Genomic DNA, 20,513 nt, shown 5'->3' on the forward strand with positions numbered 1-20,513 from the left:
TCAGAAAGCACGTCGGCAGACTGTGCAGAAGCGAGTGGCCATAGCCCTCTGGAAACTTGCAACGCCAGACAGCTACCGGTCAGTAGCGAACCACTTTGGCGTGGGCAAATCTACCGTGGGGGTTGCTGTGATGCAAGTAGCCCACGCAATTGTTGAGCTACTGCTCTCAAAGGTAGTGACCCTGGGAAACATCCAGGTCGTCATAGATGGCTTCGCCGTGATGGGATTCCCAAACTGCGGTGGGGCTATAGATGGAACTCACATCCCTATCCTGGGACCAGCCCACCAGGCCAGCCAGTATATTAACAGAAAGGGCTACTTTTCAATGGTGCTGCAAGCACTGGTGGGCCATAGGGGACGCTTTACCAACATCAACGTCAGGTGACCAGGCAAGGTTCATGATGCGCGTGTTTTTAGGAACTCTGGTCTGTTTAGACACCTGCAGGAAGGTAGTTTCTTCCCGGACCACAAAATAACTGTTGGGGATGTGGAGATGCCTACAGTGATCCTCGGGGACCCAGCCTACCCGCTAATGCCCTGGCTCATGAAGCCCTATACAGGCGCCCTGGACAGTGACAAAGAACTCTTCAACTACCGGCTGAGCAAGTGCAGAATGGTGGTGGAGTGTGCTTTTGGATGTCTCAAGGGGAGATGGAGGAGCTTACTGACTCGCTCGGATCTCAGTGAAACCAATATCCCCATTGTTATTGCAGCTTGCTGTGTGCTCCACAATCTCTGTGAGAGCAAGGGGGAGACCTTTATGGCGGGATGGGAGGTTGAGGCAAATCGCCTGGCTGCTGATTACGCTCAGCCAGACACCCGTGCGATTAGAAGAGCCCAGCGGGAAGCGCTGTGCAGCCGGGAGGCTTTGAAAGCTAGGTTCCTCAGCGAGCAGCGTGACCTGTGACTATTCAGTTTCTTTAAAGAGAAGCTGAACCTGCCCCTGTTTCTTTACCCAGTTACTGTTGACTATCCTCTGCAGTTACATACCCCGTTCACCCCGTTTCCCCCCTTCCAACACACGTGTAAAAATAAAATACATGTTCCATTGTTACTTAACAAACGTTTCTTTATTAATGACTTCGCGTTAAAGGGTTGAAACTGGGACGCAGACTGTGCTGGGTAGGGTGTGTACTGATGTAAAGACCGCTTCTAAACTCGAGGAATGACAGGCTCCTGCTCCTAGAGCGGTCTGCAGTGCCAGACTGGTTGTTTCAACGGAGCCTGCCATCCCTCCTGTTCAGGACTCTGTGTGCGGGGGCTATGTGACCTTGTGGCGGGGGAGGACGGTTACAGATTCCCCTGCTGCGTGGCTCTGTGGTCCAGGACAAGGACCGCTGCATAAGATCTGTAACCGCCCTCCCCCGCCACAAAGTCACGTACCCCCCCCCCCCCCCACAGAACATGAAAACCACCTCCCAGACCGACCAGGGTGCCTACTGACTGCACTGTGTGTGTAACCTGCTGCTGAACCTGCCCCCGTGTCTGTACCCTGCTAATGGTGACTGACCTGTCCAATTACCAACCCCCTTCCCCCCTTGAAACACAGTCTCCTCTAAAAGAACATGACAGAAACAGTAATTAACAGAAAAGTCTTTTTTATTATCACCTAGACAGTTAGGGAATGAAACTGGGATGGGGGCTTGGGTGAGGCAGGAAGGAAAGGACTTCTCAAAATTTAGGGAATGAGAGCTTTTTGTTAATTGAGCACTCTGCAGGGGTGGAGTGACAGTTTTCATGGCCCCTGGCGCCCCTCCTTCTTGTTACTTTGGGTGAGGGGGGTATGGGACTTTGTGGCGGGGGAGGGCAGTTACAGATACACTGCAGTGGGGCTCTGTCCTCCTGCCTGCGGTCCTGCAGAACATCCACAAGGCGCCTGAGCATGTCCGTTTGCTCCCTCATTAGTCCAAGCAGCGTTTGAGTCGCCTGCTGGTCTTCCTGTCCTCCTGTTCGCTGTGTGAGCGCTGGTACTGAGACATGTTCTCCCTCCACTGGGTCTGCTGTGCCGCCTCGGCTCGGGAGCAGCCCATAAGTTCAGCGAACATCTCGTCCCGTGTCCTTTTCTTTCGCCGCCTAATCTGCGCCAGCCTCTGTGAGGGGGATGCCGGGGAAGGTCGGGAAACAGTCACAGCTGTATGATGGGAAAAAGGGAGTGAATTCCTTACAAAGATACATTTTTGCGAACAATGAACATAGTCTAGTCTGTCTCTGTGAACAAGACCATGCACAGCACCTATCTCATGCGCACTCAGGACAAGTTCGAATTTTCGGCCTTCGCATTCATTGCCTGGGGTCTTGCACTGGAGATCAGAGAAGCGGGGCAGGACAGCAGAATCCGTGGAGCAGCCAGGCATGGTAAGCCGTAGACTTTTGGCTGCTTAAAACTTAATGTATAGCAGTGCCATCCTGCTGCAGGCAATCCAGAAAGCATGAACTCTGCCCCTGTTCCACCCCCTCGCGGCTGTCCCTGGGAAAGATCCCTGTATGCTGCTCCTCTGCAGCCTCCACCACGTGGCTGTAAACCGACGCTTATTGTTATGCAAAGGAACAGTGAAGCATTCCCAATACTAACATTACCCTAATTCACCTAATTCAATGCAGGAGTCGCCGAGCAAGATCACCCTGAGGAGGGTCACTGAAGGAGATAGAGAGCGCATGCTGCGTGAAAGCCAGCACAAACCAGGGCCCTACGCAGCCGTGTTCGGGGAGGCAATGCTCCCTGAGTACCTGAGGATAGCCTGGCGCGGAAAAGTGTGCTACCACGGAGCACCCAATAAGGCAGCTCTCCCCAGGAACCTCATGCGTAGGCTTTTTGATTACCTCCAGGAGAGCTTCGTGGAGATCTCCCAGGAGGATTTCTGTTCTATCCCCATATATATTGACCTTCTTTTCGCATATTCCTGTTCTGTTAAAAATAAATGTTTACATGTTTAAAGCACTTACCGACTGATCCTTCCCCTGATTCAGGGTCCGGGTTAACGGCCGGGAGGGTTGGTAGGGGATCTCCGTGAGGGTGATGAAAAGATCCTGGCAGTCAGGGAAATCAGCGCTGGAAGCGCTGTCGACTGCCTCGTCCTCCTCATCTGCTTCCTCATCTCCCCCGTCCGCAATCATCTCCGAGGAACCGGCTGTCGACACTATCCCATCGTCAGAGTCCACGGTCAGTGGTGGGGTAGTGGTGGCGGCCGCACCTAGAATGGAATGCAGTGCCTCGTAGAAGCGGCATGTCTTGGGCTGGGATCCGGAGCGTCCGTTTGCCGCTTTGATTTCTTGGTAGCCTTGTCTCAGGTCCTTGATTTTCACGCGGCACTGCGTTGTATCCCGGCTGTATCCTCTGTCTGCCATGGCTTTGGAGACCTTCTCGTAGGTCTTTGCATTCTGTTTTTTGGAGCGCAGCTCCAAAAGCACAGACTCATCGCCCCACACAGCGATCAGATCCAAGACTTCCCGATCAGTCCATGCTGGGGCCCTCTTTCTATTCTGAGATTGCATGGACTCCTCTGCTGGAGAGCTCTGCATCGCTGCCAGTGCTGCTGAGCTCGCCCCGATGTCCAAATAGGAAATGAGATTCAAACTGGCCAGACAGGAAAAGGAATTCAAATTTCCTTGGGGCTTTTCCTGTGTGGCTGGTCAGAACATCTGAGCTCGGACTGCTGTCCAGAGCGTCAACAGAGTGGTGCAGTGTGGGATAGCTCCCGGAGCTATTAGCGTCGAATTCCATCCATACCTAGCCTAATTCGACATGGCCATGTCGAATTTAGCGCTACTCCCCTCGTCGGGGAGGAGTACAGAAATTGAACTAAAGAGACCTCTATGTCGAACTAAATAGCTTCGCTGTGTGGACGGGTGCAGGGTTAATTCGAATTAACGCTGCTAAATTCGACATAAACTCCTAGTGTAGACCCAGGCCTAACTTAACCTTCGCTCTGACAAGCCTGGGCTCCATCTGATTGGCCAGCAGGGGTCACTGCAGCTCCACCATCTAGGGACTCGTTTCCTGCACTGGGGGGACAGAGGCTGCAGACAGAGAAGTTGGCAGGAGGTGACAGTGCGAGAAAACTGGGAAATGGACCAGGGGCTGCAAAAGGAAAGAATCCAACAGGTGAATGAGGAGAGTTGGTCAATGACCCTTCCCTGAGCATTAATCCGGCCCAGGGAGGAGCCCCCCATGAACTGCTCTAGTTCGCTCAATGTCAGCCCCCATCACGCCCTGAGCTGGGGGTGTTGGGGAGCAGTCATCCCACGCTGTACGTTTAACCGAGGGGAGATTTACCCGGGCCTCTGACTCTCCTGAATTTCCAGTGACTGTGACAAGCTGGTACCTGAATTCCCCTCTCCCTAGAAAGGGGAGGGTCCCTCCAGGTCAGGGATCAGGGCTGGGGCACAAGTATTTGGAAGCCCAGAGGAGAGCAATGCTGGAGTGGATTCAAGCTGTATCTGTTGTGTTCCCCGAGGGACGGTGCCACCAGCTCTGGGCTGAGGATCAGGCTGAGCAGGATGGAATGAGCTGGGGGTTTGTGTCTTTGGGGCACAGATACGGGGATCTGGGCAGCAATGCCAGGGGAGGCTGGTTAACAGCAGTCACAGGGCTCTGGAACTAAGGAATCCGGACAATAGCCATGAACGGGTCGCTGGGACCCTCTGTACAGACCCGGCGCAGGAAAGGGTCAGAAACCCGGGAATGCTGGGCCCTCGGGCTGGTGGGACCCTTGTTCTGAGGGGTGAATACTCTGGGGCAGGATTTTCAGCAGCGACATGGCTGGGACAATGCACCTAATGTGAGATAAAGGGGAACTGATCCCCTGTGCGTCCCTGGCCCCTGCAGGGCTCCCCCGCCCGCCTGGCTGTTTGGGGCAGGGATTCCAGAGCTCACCAGGGCCCTGGACTGTGTCCCCCGGGGAACCTGCCCCAGCGGAACCCCGGAGGCATTTTCCAGATGGAGGGAGCATGTGGGGAGGAGGCTGCGGGTGGGCAGGAGAGGCGCAAAGGGGCTTCTCTGTGACGGAGGCGCAGCCAGTGCTGGAAAGCCTGGCCAGCTCCGCCAGCTCACCATGGAGCTCACCCTGAGCCAGCAGGACCCACTCTATGGGGCCAAGCCATTCATTCCCCACTTGTACCCAATCCTTGAGGTCTCTGATGCCCGGTGAGAGCAGCAGTTAGTGCCCAGGGAGATGGTCACCTGGGGATGGGGCCATGTGGGCTCTAGGAACTGGACTGGGGCCCTGAAAAAAACACTAGTGATGTGGGCTGGCATCACACGGGGAGGGTCTGTATCTTATGAGCAGCCCCAGAGACATCCAACCCTACAGCACCGACTCCCTATGAGACTTTAACGCTTCCTGCTCTGTTCCTGGGCTGCAGCATTGCAATCCGTTCCCTCTGGCTCCCAGGGGAACTCACGGAAAAGCTGCATTTACCTGGTTACTGTTTACTTCTCAGGGAGAGGAAGAGGAGGAAGGCGGCAGTCAGCACCTTCTCCAGGAAGAGCCCGATCCAGAGAGCTGGGCTGGAGAACAGTCTCTGACCTGCAGTGTAAATCAGATCATCCAATGGACAGGAATCCCTGCGGACAAGAGAACTGCTGGTTCCCGGCCATCCCGCCCTGGCTCTCACACACCTTTATGGGCTCCGAGGAAACTGGCCTTCCATGGGGCTTGGCGAGTTCCTATCTGTGAGCAGCAGGTTGACAAATGGCCCCAGCAGCGTTTGCCCAGCTCTGCCTGGCAGCTGTATCCACACGCTGCTGGCTGGCCCCAGGGAAGCCCAGACTCTACAGTGGAGACCTCGAGCTTCACAGAGCAGGAGGATAAGGACTCAGGAGCCACCTGCACTTTTACCCAAAATCACTTTTACCTCAAATCCCTGAGCAGTGTCGGAGTCCTGGGTTCCCCAGCTCTGCAGGAGTGACCATGTTCCAGCCCCTCTCTAGGGACAGTCACACCCTGCAGGGCTGCACAGAGCATCTGCCCTGGGCACAGAGTGCGGCCAGTGACATTTCCTGCCCCCAACCATCCCCCTCCTGCTCCGCCCACGGGCCCAAGGAGAGCTGAGCCCAGCGATAATCCTGGAATAAAAGAGTGGCTGTTACACTGAGGGGCTCCCCTGGGGGAGATGGGCTGAAATGGCCCCTGGGTTCTGGAGACCAGGCCTGGCATTTCCCAGCAGTGCAGGGGAGGGTTCTGCTGCACATTTACCTGCAGTAAATGAAGTGGGATCTTTACCTGGCTCAGGAGGTGTCTGGGATGATCTCAGCATCTTGCTGGCACTGACGGGGGGCTGGGAATCGTGCACAACCCGACAGGTGAACACAGACTGATTCCTCTGCTCGGTTGCTTTGACCTCCAGGGATCTCTGGAGCGTGTACGTCCCGTCTGGATTCTCAGCCAAGGGGGAGGATTTTCCCAGATTCGTCTCATTTCCGTTCTCCAGCCAGGTGAGACTCGCGTCCTTCGGGTAAAACCCCTCCGCGCGGCAGGTGAACATCACAGACGCGTTCAGTGCGATGGGCACCGCTGGGTCAGTGCCCACTCGCAGCCTGGGTGGAACTGAGAACACAAATATCCTGCGCTCGGCATCTACAGAAATTCTCCTTTTCCTGCTGAGTTACAGGGAAATTCCTGGGCTGGACAGACTGACCTTCCCCCTTCCCACGTCCATCCACCCCCACACCCAGGGCCCTCCCTGGAGCATGTTCAGCTCTCACGGGAATCTCTTCTTTATCCAGGCCCTTCCCAGCTGGGGGAGGCTCAGGGAAATTCTTTAAAAACCACCAGAATTAGCAGAGGGGAAAAACTGTTCCCCACGTCCCCATTTTCCCTCCCCTTCCTCCCTGGACAAACCGCACAGCGGGCTGGGTAACTTCAGCTGCGGGGTGGGATCTTACCGGGGTTCAGACCAGGACGAACACCCTCCACACACACCCCGACCCCTCTGGGCCGGAGCAGGGCACTTCCTGGCCCAACGGAAGGATCTCTACGTTCTAAGGGCCTGAGGGTGAGAGATGGGCACAGGGCAGAGACTGGACCCGAATCTGGATTTCAGTGTCCGACCCCCACAAAAGACCCACCCAAAAGGGACCCCAAGGGGCTATGGGTCCATCACAGCTTCCCCCCGCCCCCCAGTAGCGGAGCCCCCAGTACTCAGCCCCGGCTGGGCTCCTACCTCGCAGGGCATCGCTGAGGTGGTAAGTCGCACGCAGGGGAGCCGGTAAGGTGCTGTGCTCTATCTGACAGGTGAGCTGGGAGCGGGCATCTCCTCGGGTCAGGCTCAGCCCCACGGTGCTGGACACACTGTAGGAGACGTTCTCGTGTGCAGGGAGAACCCGGGTCTGGGAGTTTGGGAGTTTGGCCCCATTTTTGAGCCAGGTCACAGCGATGTCTCTGGGGGAGAATCCTCCTGACGTGCAGGTGAAAGTCACTGGGGGACCCGGCTCTGCCCTGCTAGGGGGGCCGGACACGGACGGGGCCGACGGTCTGGCTGCAGGGAGAAGCGTTTATCAGTCAGATCCCTCTGCGACTGAGAGCCCATCCCCCCACCCCATGGGACCCACCTCTCCACAGGGACAGCCTGAGATCAGGGGAGCCCCAGCTCCTGCCCCTGAGCAAATGCAAAGTGCGGGGAGGGCAAGGCTAGGAGGATCCTTGCTGGGGCTGGGGAAAGGTCACAGGAAAAGAAGAAAACATCCCAGTAACCCTATGGCTGCAGCCGAGCTCTGTGCCCACAGCCAGAGCCCTATGGGGGATGGGGGCGGGGGGTCAAGTAGATTCACCCCAGGACTGGGTCTGGCCACAGCTCAGTTCTGCCAAGGAAGCACAAACTCTGTGCAGCTGCCCCAGCCTGCCTGCTCCTCGCTCCCCATCTCCATGGGGCTGCCCTGGGCACTGGGAGGGGAGGAGAAACCCCCCGGTGCTGGGAGCGATTCCCCCGGGTAGGTGAGTGTGAGGAGTCGCAGCCGGTTGGGCTGGAGGCTGCGAAGGGCGGCAGAGCCTCCCCCTCCCCCGGCCAGCAGCTGCGTCAGCGCCTTCTGGGGGGGCCGAGTGAGAAGAATCAACCCAACACCCGCCCCCCCCAAATGCACCCACCCGGCCAGTCACCCCCCACTGCACACCCTGGCGCACCTGGCACTTCGTTTTCGTTGGGGGGCAGCGACCCCTGGGGCTAGAACAGAATTTTCTCCCTCTTCTCCCCACATCCCGCTAAAATCCACACACACCCCCATACAGGTGCTGGTCTCAACCCAGGTCCGACTTTGCTGCAGTCTGGGTGGGAAGCGCAGCTCCCCGGTTAGTGTCTGGGCGGAGCTGGGTTTGTTCCCCGCCCGGGTACCAGCCCCCGGTGGGGAGGGACGTGTGGCTGGGGGGAGCTCGCACTCACCGCTCACAGACACGGTCGTGCCAGCGCCGGATCTGAACTCCTCATCGGCTCCCGACCCCTTCTTAAACTTCACACAGTGATAGATCCCGGCGTCCTCGGGGCGGGTGTCACTGATGTGGATGGTGTAGTCTGTGTCAGAGCCACTCACAGCCCGCGTCACCCGGGGGAGTGATCCCGTGTCTGCAAAAACGAGCTGGCGGCCACTGCCCGAGCCCTTGAACCACTTCACGCCTCCTGGTGTAGCATTCCCATTCACAGAGCAGCTCAGAGTGAGAGTCTCTCCCGCTGACACCGACACGGTGCCCTGGGGCTGCAGCAGCTGGAACTCCTGGGCCCCGGCCCCTGGAAGGAGAGAACAGGCCAGGCTGGGGGATGCTGGTTGACAAGCCCCAGTCCCGCAGCAGCAGGGGGCTAAGTCCCACGCCCGGCACCGCTGTGTGGATCCTGCTCCCAGCCCTGCCTAGAGCTGGGCCCTGCCCAGGGAGGGGCTTTAGCTGCCCCGGGAGTAACTTTGTGTCGTTCCACAGCGACCCCTGCAGGCTGCCCCGGAGCTGCATTTCCACAGCTCCGCCCCGGCTCCCGGGAGCAGGCAGAGCCCAGGGAGCTGTTGCGCTGAGCGTGAGCAGGGGAGCTGGGGCAGGGACAGAGCCTCAGGGGCACGAGCAGGGAGAAGGGCCCTGAGCCCCCGCTGCTGCGCTGCTCCAGCCACAGAGAAGGAGCTTCTGGGTGTGTCACTCACTGCCCATTAATGGGGGATTATTTTGCCCCTGGATGGCCCCACACAGACGTGGCACCCGATGAAGTCTGAAAGCAACACGATTTAAAGGGAGAAAAAGAAATATTTTTAACCCAGCTCTAACCAACCTGTGGAATTCACTGCTGCAGGATGTTGTTGAATCTAATTGCTCAGTAAGATTCCTACAAAAAGATCAGACCTTTATAAAAAGAAGAACAGCCCCTGCAGTGACACCAGCTGGGATCAAGTTTCAGCACTGTGACCGGTTCTCACACTCCAGAGTACAAGCTGAGCACAAGCTGGGGGTCAGGAAGTTCCTCTTGCCATATAAACTACACAAGGGTTTATTCCTCCCTTTAGAGCCGGGGTAGGCAACCTATGGCACGCACGCTGAACACGGCTGAACACTGTTCTTTACATACAACAATAGTTTAGTTATATATTATAGACTGATAGACAGAGACCTTCTAAAAACGTTAAAATGTATGACTGGCACGCGAAACCTTACATTAGAGAGAGTAAATGAAGACTGGGCACAGCACTGCTGAAAGTTTGCCGACCCCGGGTTTAGAGCATCTGGAATTTCCCTCCGTTGCAAGCAGCAAGAGAGCAGACAAGATGGCTTGTGCCCGCCTGGGCAGTGTCTATGTTCTCCACTCACCAGGGATCTCCAGGAGAAGCAGCAGCACCAGGCATGGAAGAGACAATCCACACACAGGGGTCGACGGAGCCATTTTGTTGTCAGAGGGGCGACCTTTAAACTCCGCAGCCTTTGCCAGCTCTCTGCTGTCCGAAGAGATACTGAGAAGTGTGAGGTTCAGGGTCGGACCGTCCCCCAGTGCAGAAGGAAGTGGATTGTGTTAGTGACATTTCCTGCTTCCACCTCTCTGCAGGCTCGTTTTTTCACACCATTAATTTTACTTCTCACAGCGAAGCGGCTGGTGACCCGTGTTCTCTCGTGAAGCCTCACGTAATCCAGCCTTTGACTGCCACGAGCTTAAGCATCCAGGCTAACACTGCTGGGGTATTGAAGGGTGGAGAGAGGGGCCCTGGCAGAGGGCTGCTCTTTGGGAAGGGAATTCCCTGACACTGTTGAAATCTCCCTTCCGAACACCAAACCAGAGCATTTACCAGCCACTGCACGTTCAGAAACACTGTCCACAGAGACGTCTGAAAGCTGGGCCCGGAGACCCCTGTTCTGGAGCTAGTCCCTGGTTGTGACTGCTACCAGAGAGGCTCCTTCAATACATGTCTCAGTGAGGGGATGGCACATGGCCACTCCCGGCACCTGATCTGTTAATTAGAGATGGGCTGGGCAGGGAGAGGGTGGATCTGGATTATGTCTAGGCTGGAGTTTGGCTTTGGGAGTTAGTTTGGATCCAGTTTGGCTGAGAGGAGAAAGAAGGTGTGTGCTAAAAGCACTGGACTGGGATCCAGGAGATGTTCAATTATCTGTGATCTTGGGGAAGTCGCTGAGTCCTTCAGGACCTCCGTTCCCATCTTGAAATTGCCTTTGTCTGACTTGGCTAGTTCAATGGTATCAAGGCTGAGTTCCCACTCTGGCACTTGGAGTGCAGAAGGTGGGGGCTTGCAAGGATTCTAAAAATTAATACTGGCCACTTCAGGCTGGTATTAAACTCCCAAGTTTACAGCTTCTCTCTGACCTTGGATGGGTAGATGCTGCCCAGGGGCAGCTCTAGGAATTTCGCTGCCCCAAGCAGGGCGGCGGGCGCTCTGGCGGTCGCCGGTCCCGCGGCTCCGGAGGACCTCCTGCAGATGTGCCTGCGGAAGGTCCACTGGTCCCGTGGCTCCGGTGGAGCATCCGCAGGCACGCCTGCGGGAGGTCCACCGGAGTCGCCTGCTGCCCTCCCGGCGACAGGCAGAGCGCACCCCACGGCATGCCGCCCCAAGCGTGTGCTTGGTGCGCTGGGGTCTGGAGCCGGCCCTGATGCTGCACCCACTCAAATGCAAAAAACCCCCTTTTGAGAACCCAGAAAGACACAGTTGGGAATTCCTTCCTGTAGGGTCCCCTCCAGCCCTTTCACCCACCCTCCGGGGAAGAGCTGAGAACGAAAAACAAAGGAAATCAGCTGTTGCCAATCAGCTAGTTAAATAAACATATGCACAAACCTCTTAGGGACACAAAAATCCAATCCTGTTCTTAAAAAAGGTAAATTTTATTAAAAACAAAAAGAAAGAAAATACATCTGGAACTTAGGCTTTTGCTAGATCTTTAGCTTGTGGTTCAGCTTAAAGGTTACAACAAGCAAAACAAACGCAGCTGGGGTTAGCACAGAGGAGTCCACAAACCAATAAGAAATAAAAGAAATAACCCTGATCACGTCTTCCTAGACCTTCCCTGACTTATTTGCATATCTGGGGTTTCAGATAAGCAATCTCTAGTCTGATCTGATGATTTTCATACCTGACCTTTAGCTTCTAACAGCATAAGTGCTGCCCTGTTCTGCTCTTCCCTGGAAAACCACAACACACAGACAAAGGGAAGTTGTTTCCCAATTTTAAAAAGTTCTAGCCCTCCTATTGGCTCTTTTGGTCAGGTGCCCACTCCCTTCTTTTTACCTGTGGGCTTTTCTTTAACCTTTTACAGGTAAAGCAAATAAAAGAACAGCTACTAACAGGCATTTCATAGCTAACTGGCTGGCTGAGTGTCCATAAAAGGGAGCTACCACCACCACCCCTCCTTCATTTATGACAGATGGGAAATTATTTAGGGCAGGGAATTGTCTCTTACACTGTTTGTACAGCACCTAGCACCATGGGGGCCTAGATCTTGGCGGTGTGTGATGATAATTAATAAATAAATGGAGTCCGAGATTAAACCATGTCCCCCTCCAATATTTGCGTGGGTTAGGATTTGAGAGTCTGTTTTTGTTTTTGTCCCATTTCTAGTCTTAAAGCTCCATCAACCTCCGCTCCTCTGTGTTTTCACTCTGGGTCAGTTTGTGGAGAACTCCATCTCTCCCAAATGAGATCACAGGGAGCAGGGCAGGCACCCAAACTGAATTACACACATCTTCATTGTTTGCCTGCTGTGATGTTTTTCCTTTGCCAGCTGAATCATCTGACCACAAACCTACAGCAGCACCAAGGGATCTCTGTGCTTCTAGCCTCCTGTTTGCATAGGTGCTGGTTCTGAGTGGCTTGATCAATGACGTCTGCCATGAAACATTCCAGTGAGTACCCAGCAGCCAGGTGATGGGCTCTTTGGATGCAGTTCAGCGGGTTTAATGACTGGAGAATGAAATCAGACAAGGGATGATGCCTGTGTTTCGGGGCAGACAGAGCTAGTCATCAGCGTATAACAAACGAATTGCTAGTGTGAACACAGATATAGGAATTGTATCTCTCTGACTGTGTCCCTCTCCCCGAGCCATTCCCATTGCACTGGTGTTCTCGGACTCTAAGCTCGTTGGGGCAGGGACCATGTGTTTGTATGTTTCTGCCAAGCCCGGCAGCACTGACCCTGCATGGGACATGACCCTCAAACACTTTCCCAGGGGCTTTTCTGCACAGCACCCCTCTGTTTCCCCCCAGTCCATGAACGGACACACACCACTCAACACACCCACGTCACACAGCAGGGCCACCCAGCTGGCATTGCTGTGACCTCCCTTCTGCAGAGCTGGCCTGCAGGGAGCCCCTCAGAGCTGCTAACAGCCCCCGGCTGGGGGTACAACACAGCAGCAAGTGATGTGGAGCCTGGAGGAGTTGCTGGGCCCAGCTTGTTAAAGAGCAGCGACCACTGGCCAGAAAACTCTGGAAAAGCTGAGGAACAAATTCCTCCCTGTTGCTGTGTCTCCTTTTGCTTATTTCCTTTCACTGAGGAGATCGGCCGGGAACGGGGGTTGGGGTTTGGTTTGGGCCAGGATCATCGGGCCCAACCCCCATTCCCATCACAGTTCTCCTGGCCTCCCAGATCAACTGCCGCACGTGTGTGCGGAAGAAGCAGCTACTGTCCAGGACCTCTTAAAGCGACACAGTTCCTGCTTTCATGCAAATGCCCAGAGCTTATAGATAAAGAAAAAGGGGCAGAGAAATGCCATGAGGGGCCCGCAGAGGCCAGGCGCTTTCTGAAGTGGATGGTTTCCCCCAGTTTAATTGCTCAGGTCAAAGCACAGGAGCTTTTGGTTTTGCTGCCGTTTTGAAACATTCATTACTTCAAACAGACCCAACACCAGCCTTCGGCCACAAACCTTCAGCCTCTGTCCCCCCCAACAGAGGCGAAACTGGGGGTGGGAGGGTGGGTTACATGCGGTAACGTTCCCCTCCTATTTCTACCGCCATTTATATCTGCTGGAGACACCTGACCCCTCCCCTGGGCACAGGCTGGGGGCTGGCTGCTGTATGAGACTCGCCGCCAACTTCTCCCCTTCTCACACAGGCCTGGGCTCAGCAAAACCACCCCAGAGCTTCCCCTGGGTAGGCAGGGCACTGGGCAGTGGGGTGCCAGGCTCCCTCGCCATGCTGCAGAGAGACGGTGCCTGCACCTGCTCTGGGCACTGTCCACAGTGCCTCTCCCCAGCTCATCCCCCTGCACAGCTGGCTCCTGCCCCCTCCCCCCAGCACACAGCTGGCTCTAGGTGCCCAGCTCACAGCTCCCCTGGCACACAGCTGGCCCTTGCCCCAGCTGCCTGCAAGCTCAGGGCAGGTGCCTCTCGGCTAGAGCCTCTCCCCACCCTCCTGCAGGCAGCTGGCTCCAGGCGTTCACTGCCAGCCCCTACAGCTCCTGCCCCCGTTCCCTCGCTAACACAGCTGGGGCGCTGGGCTCTCCGCTCTCGCCTGCCTACGCCAGAAAGCCATTCAGCTCCAGCAGCTCTTTGCCTTCTTCACTTGTCTGCCCCAGGCCCTGCCTTTCTGCCCTGCCCAGAGCTCCCCTGGGCACCAGCTGCAGCAGCCTTTCCCTTGGGTCCTGAAGCCTGACAGGTCTCGTGCCACCAACCAGGCACTGCCCAAGCTGGCCGTCCCAGTCGCCTGGAAGCTCAGGGGCAGCTCTCTGCTGGAACAGTCTCCAGCTGCTATTACAGAGCATCCTACGCCATGACATCCAGAGTCGCTCTAGATCCAAACTCCTTTGTCTCCTGAGTGCCAGCCCTGAACCCCGCTGCAGGACACCGGAACCTTTAAATTGTGTCCCCACTATCCCCACTCACACCTCACCTCTGCCTCCCCCTCTCTACGGGCAGCTCCCCGGTTCTGCCCCTCAACTGGGGCACAGGGTGCTCAGCTCCCAACTGCTTGTGCCAAAACCACCGGCACCGGCTGATTTGACACTCCCCCCGGTAGGGGCCAGGGAGGCGGATCTGGCTCTTGGATGAGACTTTTGTTTTCCGGGCAAGAAATGATAAAGGACGATGGGAAAACAAGCTCCAGAAAAGAGACTCGCCAAAAGGTTAAATAGGACAGAGCAGGGTGGAGGGAGGGGAGCGGTTAAACCCGCCAACTGCAGAGGGGCCAGATAAACCCTGGGCTGCTCCAAAAAGGCTCCAGATGTTCTGGATACAAAATCAAAACGCACCTAGTGCAGGGTGGGTGCTTTGTAACTAACACGTAATAACAAACAGCGATAACAGACTAGCCGCTATCTCCCTTTTCCCTGGCAAACACTTCACTCAGGGGGAGGTAACGGCGCTGCTGCACGGGGGCTGTCATGCTGGCAAACCAGGTGCCAACGGACAGGAGAGTAGCATGAAATAGTGTGAAATGGTAGTTTCTGAAGCAACTGTTATGTCCTGCCTGACACAGCAGGCCCATTGACACCAGACAAAATACTATGGAACAGGTGATGCTTCTTTAACAGGAGAATGGACGGCATGGAAGAGCCAAAATTAAGACATTTCGGTGCCCCGTGACTTGCACAACAGAAACCCACCGCAGAGGCGAATACATCTCAGCACTGGGGGTAGCAACCCCTCACAGAGACCGTTCGTCATGCGGGTTTGGGATACTGCTGGTGACCATAGTGAGGGGCTAATACAGCAGGGTGGGGATTCTCAGCCACTCTGGGCACGCCTGGGCAGAAAGGAGCCAGTCACAGCTGGGAGACACCTACCCCCCCACAAAAGGGGGAAACCTCTGGCTTTGTGTATTAAATATGGGGCAAGTCATTTTCTTCAGCAAACATTTTAATGGAGATAAAGGAATGAGAATCAAATGAGATGAGAAAGTTGACCATTTAAACCCCTGTAACCGCCAAGATGGAGAATGGCTCAAGGCAACACATTCCCTCCAAAACAGGAGAACTTGCTGCAACTAAACAGGGGAACGTCTCAAAACTCCCAATGCTTTTTAACAGACATTTGATAATTACTCAGAAAAAGGCAAAATCTGACAGCTGATATCAATGTTCAGTCTTTAAAGAGAGAGAAGGGTGGAAATCTGGAGAATTTTGGATCAATTTTCACAAATAAGAGAGGAAAATGGAACAATATGTGGGACTTTATATCGATAGTCAATAGTAGGTAGAGGTTACATTTGAGTGACTTAGGGTAGGTCTATACTTACCGCGCGGGTCGACGCGGTGAGTTCAACTTCTCGGAGTTCGAACTATCGCGTCTAATCAAGACGCGATAGTTCGAACTCCCCATGCGCTCCGGTCGACTCCGGAACTCCACCACCACGAACGGTGGTGGCGGAGTCGACCTTGGAGCCGCGGACTTCGTTCCCGCGGCGTCTGGACGGGTGAGTAGTCCGAACTAAGGTACTTCGACTTCAGCTACGCGATAGCGTAGCTGAAGTCGCGTACCTTAGTTCGACCCCCCCCCTTAGTGTAGACCAGGCCTTATATTGTTATTTGACAACTCAAGAGAAAAAGGGCAACATCTGCAAAGATTTTCTAACATATTCAAGAATTTGGAAAAGGTCAATCAGATTTTGTTAATATTTTATAATTAGAGAGAGAGGGGAAAAATCTCAGGGAATATTAAATAAGTAACAGATACTTAGAGAGGAAGTGGGGCAAAATTTTAGGATATTCTCCTGAAGAGCTCCATGTAGCTCAGAAATTTGTGTCTCACCAACTGAGGTTGGTCCAAGAAAACATACCACCTCAACCACGTGTCCCTCTAAATGCAAAGCAATGCACTATTGGAGGGGAAACGTGATCATTTAACTGTCAACTCAAAAAAGGGAGCTGCATGTTGCTGTAGCCAGCTCAATGACAAACTGCACTCAGTGCACAGCTGTCATCACAATAGGGCAAAATCTGAGGAAGAGACTAGAGGAAGGGTCAATAATTGGAGAGAAACCTGACTGGATTTTAAGTATCAGGGCGTAGCCGTGTTAGTCTGTATCCACAAAAACAAGGAGTCTGGTGGCACCTTAAAGATTAACAGATTTATTTGGGCATAAACTTTCGTGGGTAAAAAACCCACTTCTGCAGATGCCACCAGACTCCTTGCTGACTGGATTTTATGTCCCGTCGGTGACAATCACAGAGACACGAGGGACAATTTTATATTTTATAACTATCGGAGACAGAAGTGACACTACAGCCATGCTGCTAAAAGGTGAGCCGTGTAGCCCCTCATTGTCGGCAGGAAAGAGCGCTCCCACCGACACAATGAATCCGCCCCCAGCCAGAGGTGGCAGCTTTGTGACAAAAACAATCCCCCGAATGACAAAAGTTTTACTGAGGAAAAGCGCTGGTGGGGACAGCGATCTGTCAGCCTGAGAGAACAAAATAACCCCTCCCCCCCGCCAGAAGCAGTGAGCTCTCCTCCCCCCGCCGACAAAGCACTGTCCACACTAGCGCGTTTAGTCGGTACAACTTTTACTGCTGGGCTGGGTGAGGGTTGTTTTTTCACACCCCTGAACCAGGAAAGTTTTACCCACAAAAGTGCCGCGCGGACAAGGCTGCGGAGAGGATTTCGTGTCCCCCCCGCCCCGCGGCTCGTGGAGACCCCCCGGCTGCACAGAGATAGTTCAACCCCCGCCCCGCCCCCACGCCCCTGCCCAGACACACAAAGGGGAACCCCTCTGAGCCCCGCCCCTCTCCGTCCCCGCCGCTGCTGTCCCCGGGGCTGAGCCTGGCCGAGCCGGGGGCAGCGGCTCCATCACTAGCCAGGCCCCTGCGCCACCCACGCGTCCCGTTTCCCACCCGGGAGCAGATCCCCCCACCAGGGGCCGCGGCTGCCAATCAGGGCGCGTGAGGGGGGAAAGAACTACGCTTCCCAGCATGCCCCGGGAGGGGAGGGCGGGCAGACAGGGTGTCTTCCGCTTCCTGCAGGATGGAAGGGCCCGTTGTTGGGGGGCAGCCGGTCACTTCCGGTCCGAGGCGCTTCAGGAACTACACCTCCCAGCCTGCCCTGGGGCGCGTCCAGCCTCTCGAGCTCAGGTAAGGGAGGGACCCGGGGTCATCCTGGAACCCCCGCGCAGAGATTCCCCCGCCGGCCCTGCTGACGTCATTCCGGGAGCAGAGGCCTGCGGCGCCCTGACGCCCCCCTCCCCCACCCTGGTGGCCAGTGTTGGCAGAAGCGGGACGGGGGCAGGGCCCTGCCTGCTGCATCGTCCCCCTGCCACCAGCCTTGCCCCCCCCCCCCCCGGGCTGCGAGCAGGGATCCAGCCAGCAGCAGGACCCACCAGCACCGGACAATTTGCCTGTTTTTAAGAAAAAGTCGGGACACCGGCGGGGCTGAAATGCAGGATGGTCCCAGTAGAAACGGGACATCCGCTCACCCTCGCCCTACCCGGCGTGGGGCGGCGCCACACCCCCCGCCGCCGCCTCGCCCCTCAGGACCCGCCCGCTGGCCAGGCTGTCCCAGAGCCAGGCAGTGCGGGGCGGCTGCTCCTCTGGCTGGTGGTGCCATGGAGCAGGCAGCCGGGGCATCCCCCCCCTCCCCCATCTGTGGCTGGTGCCAGGGGTTGCGACTGCTCATCTCCCAGCCCCCTGCGACTCCTCATGCAGCTGATAAGAGCCGCTCGGGTGGGGGGACCTGGCTCCGGGGCCGGTAGGGCCCTTGTGGAGCAGCCACCGCAGGGGGAGCCCTACTGGCACACAGCCCCTCGCTACCCCTCTCCCTGCAGCCTGAGCTGCCCCCTGCCCGCACATTCTCTGGCTGCCCCCACCGGCATCCTGAGCGATTTTCAAACTTTTTGAGCTGAGTCCCCCCTTGGAGTTATATTTTTGGGTTGCGTTCCCCCCATAACCCAGACAGGCTGAGGTGAGTCGGGGGGTGGCGGCGCTGTGCCCTCTCTGAACCCCGCTGTGTGGAGCAGGCCCCCCTCCAAATAGAAGTCAAACTATGCCTATACCCAAGAGTCCCAGCCTGGAGCCCTCCTGAGTCTGCCCCCTGCCTCTGTTGGGATCTGGCATTTTATACTATGTTGAGGTGGGGCTCAGAAAGAAAAAGGTTGAGAACCCCTGCTCCAGCAGTTGTCAAAGATAAGTGTTAACTGTGTTTCGAGATGGCTTCAGCTAACTCCCTTAGTAGCCTAGGATGAATTTCATTAGGCCTTGCAGATAGTAGTACATCCAACTTATCAAAATATTTATTAATGAGGGCTGTTGATTAATTGCACTTAACTCATGCGATTAACTAAAAAAATATTATCGCAATTAAAAAAAATAATTGTGATTAATCACAGTTTTAATCGCACTATTAAACAATAGAATACCAATTGAAATTTATTAAATATTTTGGATGTTTTTCTACATTTTCATATATACTGTATTCTGTGTTGTAATTGAAATCAAGGTGTACATTATTTTTTATTACAAATATTTGCACTGTAAAAATGCTAAACAAAAGAAACAGTATTTTTCAATTCACCCCATACAAGTACTGTAGTGCAATCTCTTCATCATGAAAGTGCAATTTAGAAATGTAGATTTTTTTTATTACATAACTGCACACAAAAACAAAACAGTGTAAAACTTCAGAGCCTAGAAGTCCACTCAGTCCTACTTCTTGTTCAGCCAATTGCGAAGACAAACAAGTTTGTTTACATTTACAGGAGATAATGCTGCCCTCTTCTTAGGGTATGTCTACACTACAAGAGTAGTTCGATTTAACTTAGGTCGAATTTATGGATTTGACCTGATGAATTCGAATTTGTGTATCCACACTAAGGACACTAATTCGACTTTGTGAGTCCACACTAACGGGGCAAGCGTCGACATTGGAAGCGGTGCATTCTGGGCAGCTATCCCACAGTTCCCGCAGTCCCCGCTTCCCATTGGAATGCTGGGTAGAGCCCCCAATGCCTTCTGGGGGAAAAATGTGTCGAGGGTGGTTTTGGGTAACTGTCATCATTCAACCGTCACTCCCGCCCTCTCTCCTTGAAAGCGCCGGCGGGAACTCTGTTCGCGCACTTTTCTGGTCAGTGACAGCGCGGACGCCACAGCACTGCGAGCATGGAGCCCGCTGCGATCATCGCTGCACTTATGGCCGTTGTCAACTCTTCGCACCTTATCGAACACCTCTTCCACAGTCAGCTGCTGAGAAATCGGGCGAGGAGGCTCTGGCAGCGCGGTGAGGACGTGAAGTGTCAGAGTGGCACAGACCTCTCACAAAGCACGGTACGCCGCGCCGTGGAGATTATGGTGGCAATGGGTCACGTTCATGCTATGGGACGGCGATTCTGGGCCCGGGAAACAAGCACGGACTGGTGGGACCGCATAGTGCTGCAGGTCTGGGATGAATCACAGTGGCTGCGAAACTTCAGGATGCGTAAGGGCACTTTCCTTGAACTGTGTGACTTGCTGGCCCCTGCCCTGAAGCGCCAGGACACCCGGATGCGAGCAGCCCTGAGTGTGCAGAAGCGAGTGGCCATAGCCCTCTGGAAACTTGCAACGCCAGACAGCTACCGGTCAGTAGCGAACCACTTTGGCGTGGGCAAATCTACCGTGGGGGTTGCTGTGAAGCAAGTAGCCCACGCAATCGTTGACCTACTGCTCTCAAAGGTGCTCTCAAAGTTTTTTTGTACCGCATATGTAAGTTCAACTTTCATGATAAAGAGATTGCACTACAGTACTTGTATTAGGTGGATTGAAAAATACTATTTCTTTTGTTTTTTTACAGTGCAAATACTTGTAATCAAAAACAAATAAAAAGTGAGCACTGTACACTTTGTATTCTGTGTTGTAATTGAAATCAATATATTTAAAAGGTTTTTTATTGTTTAACAGTGTGATTAATCGTGATTCATTTTTTTAAATTGCTTGACAGCCCTATTATTAACCTGTTATTTCCCCATTGTGGTTTCTGTTCCTTCCCCCTCTTGGTTAAGAATTATTGTTTTACGTATCTGGTCACAATTAAACTTTTTTTAGTGAATGTAAGAAGGCATTAAACACCTTATTCTTCTTTTAGTCACCTGCTATGAGCTCTCCTTCCCTGGTAAATAGAGGACCTACACTTTCCTTTACCTGTGCCTTGCTCCTAAT

General features: G+C 54.5%; 1 protein-coding gene across 2 annotated transcripts; it reads right to left on the reverse strand.

The window, feature by feature from the left end:
• Positions 1–3,858: 3,858 nt before the first annotated feature.
• On the reverse strand, positions 3,859–10,187 carry LOC123350098 (signal-regulatory protein beta-1-like). 2 transcript variants are annotated; one of them, XM_044988473.1, is made up of 6 exons: positions 9,771–10,185; positions 8,374–8,715; positions 7,162–7,476; positions 6,222–6,545; positions 5,418–5,525; positions 3,859–4,078 (listed from the first exon to the last, which is right to left on the reverse strand). In XM_044988473.1, the coding sequence occupies exons 1-5, from the start codon at positions 9,841–9,843 to the stop codon at positions 5,422–5,424; spliced, it is 1,158 nt and encodes a 385-aa protein (XP_044844408.1). In that variant the 5' UTR covers positions 9,844–10,185; the 3' UTR covers positions 3,859–4,078; positions 5,418–5,421. The 2 variants fall into 2 exon arrangements, with proteins under 2 accessions (XP_044844408.1, XP_044844407.1); XM_044988472.1 differs by lacking the exon at positions 3,859–4,078 and having other exon boundaries at positions 5,423–6,545; positions 9,771–10,187.
• Positions 10,188–20,513: the final 10,326 nt, after the last annotated feature.

This window comes from Mauremys mutica, chromosome 15, assembly GCF_020497125.1.
Source record: "Mauremys mutica isolate MM-2020 ecotype Southern chromosome 15, ASM2049712v1, whole genome shotgun sequence".
NCBI lineage: Eukaryota > Metazoa > Chordata > Testudines > Geoemydidae > Mauremys > Mauremys mutica.

What these genes read in the sequence shown, in the direction of transcription:
- LOC123350098 (XM_044988472.1), bottom strand. Translation starts at nt 9,843, where the DNA reads ATGGCTCCGTCGACCCCTGTGTGTGGATTGTCTCTTCCATGCCTGGTG. An exon ending in CACGACCGTGTCTGTGAGCG is followed by an intron (nt 7,477 to 8,373) that starts GTGAGTGCGAGC and finishes TTCTCCCTGCAG; the next exon opens with CCAGACCGTCGGCCCCGTCC. An exon ending in CCTCAGCGATGCCCTGCGAG is followed by an intron (nt 6,546 to 7,161) that starts GTAGGAGCCCAG and finishes TTGTGTTCTCAG; the next exon opens with TTCCACCCAGGCTGCGAGTG.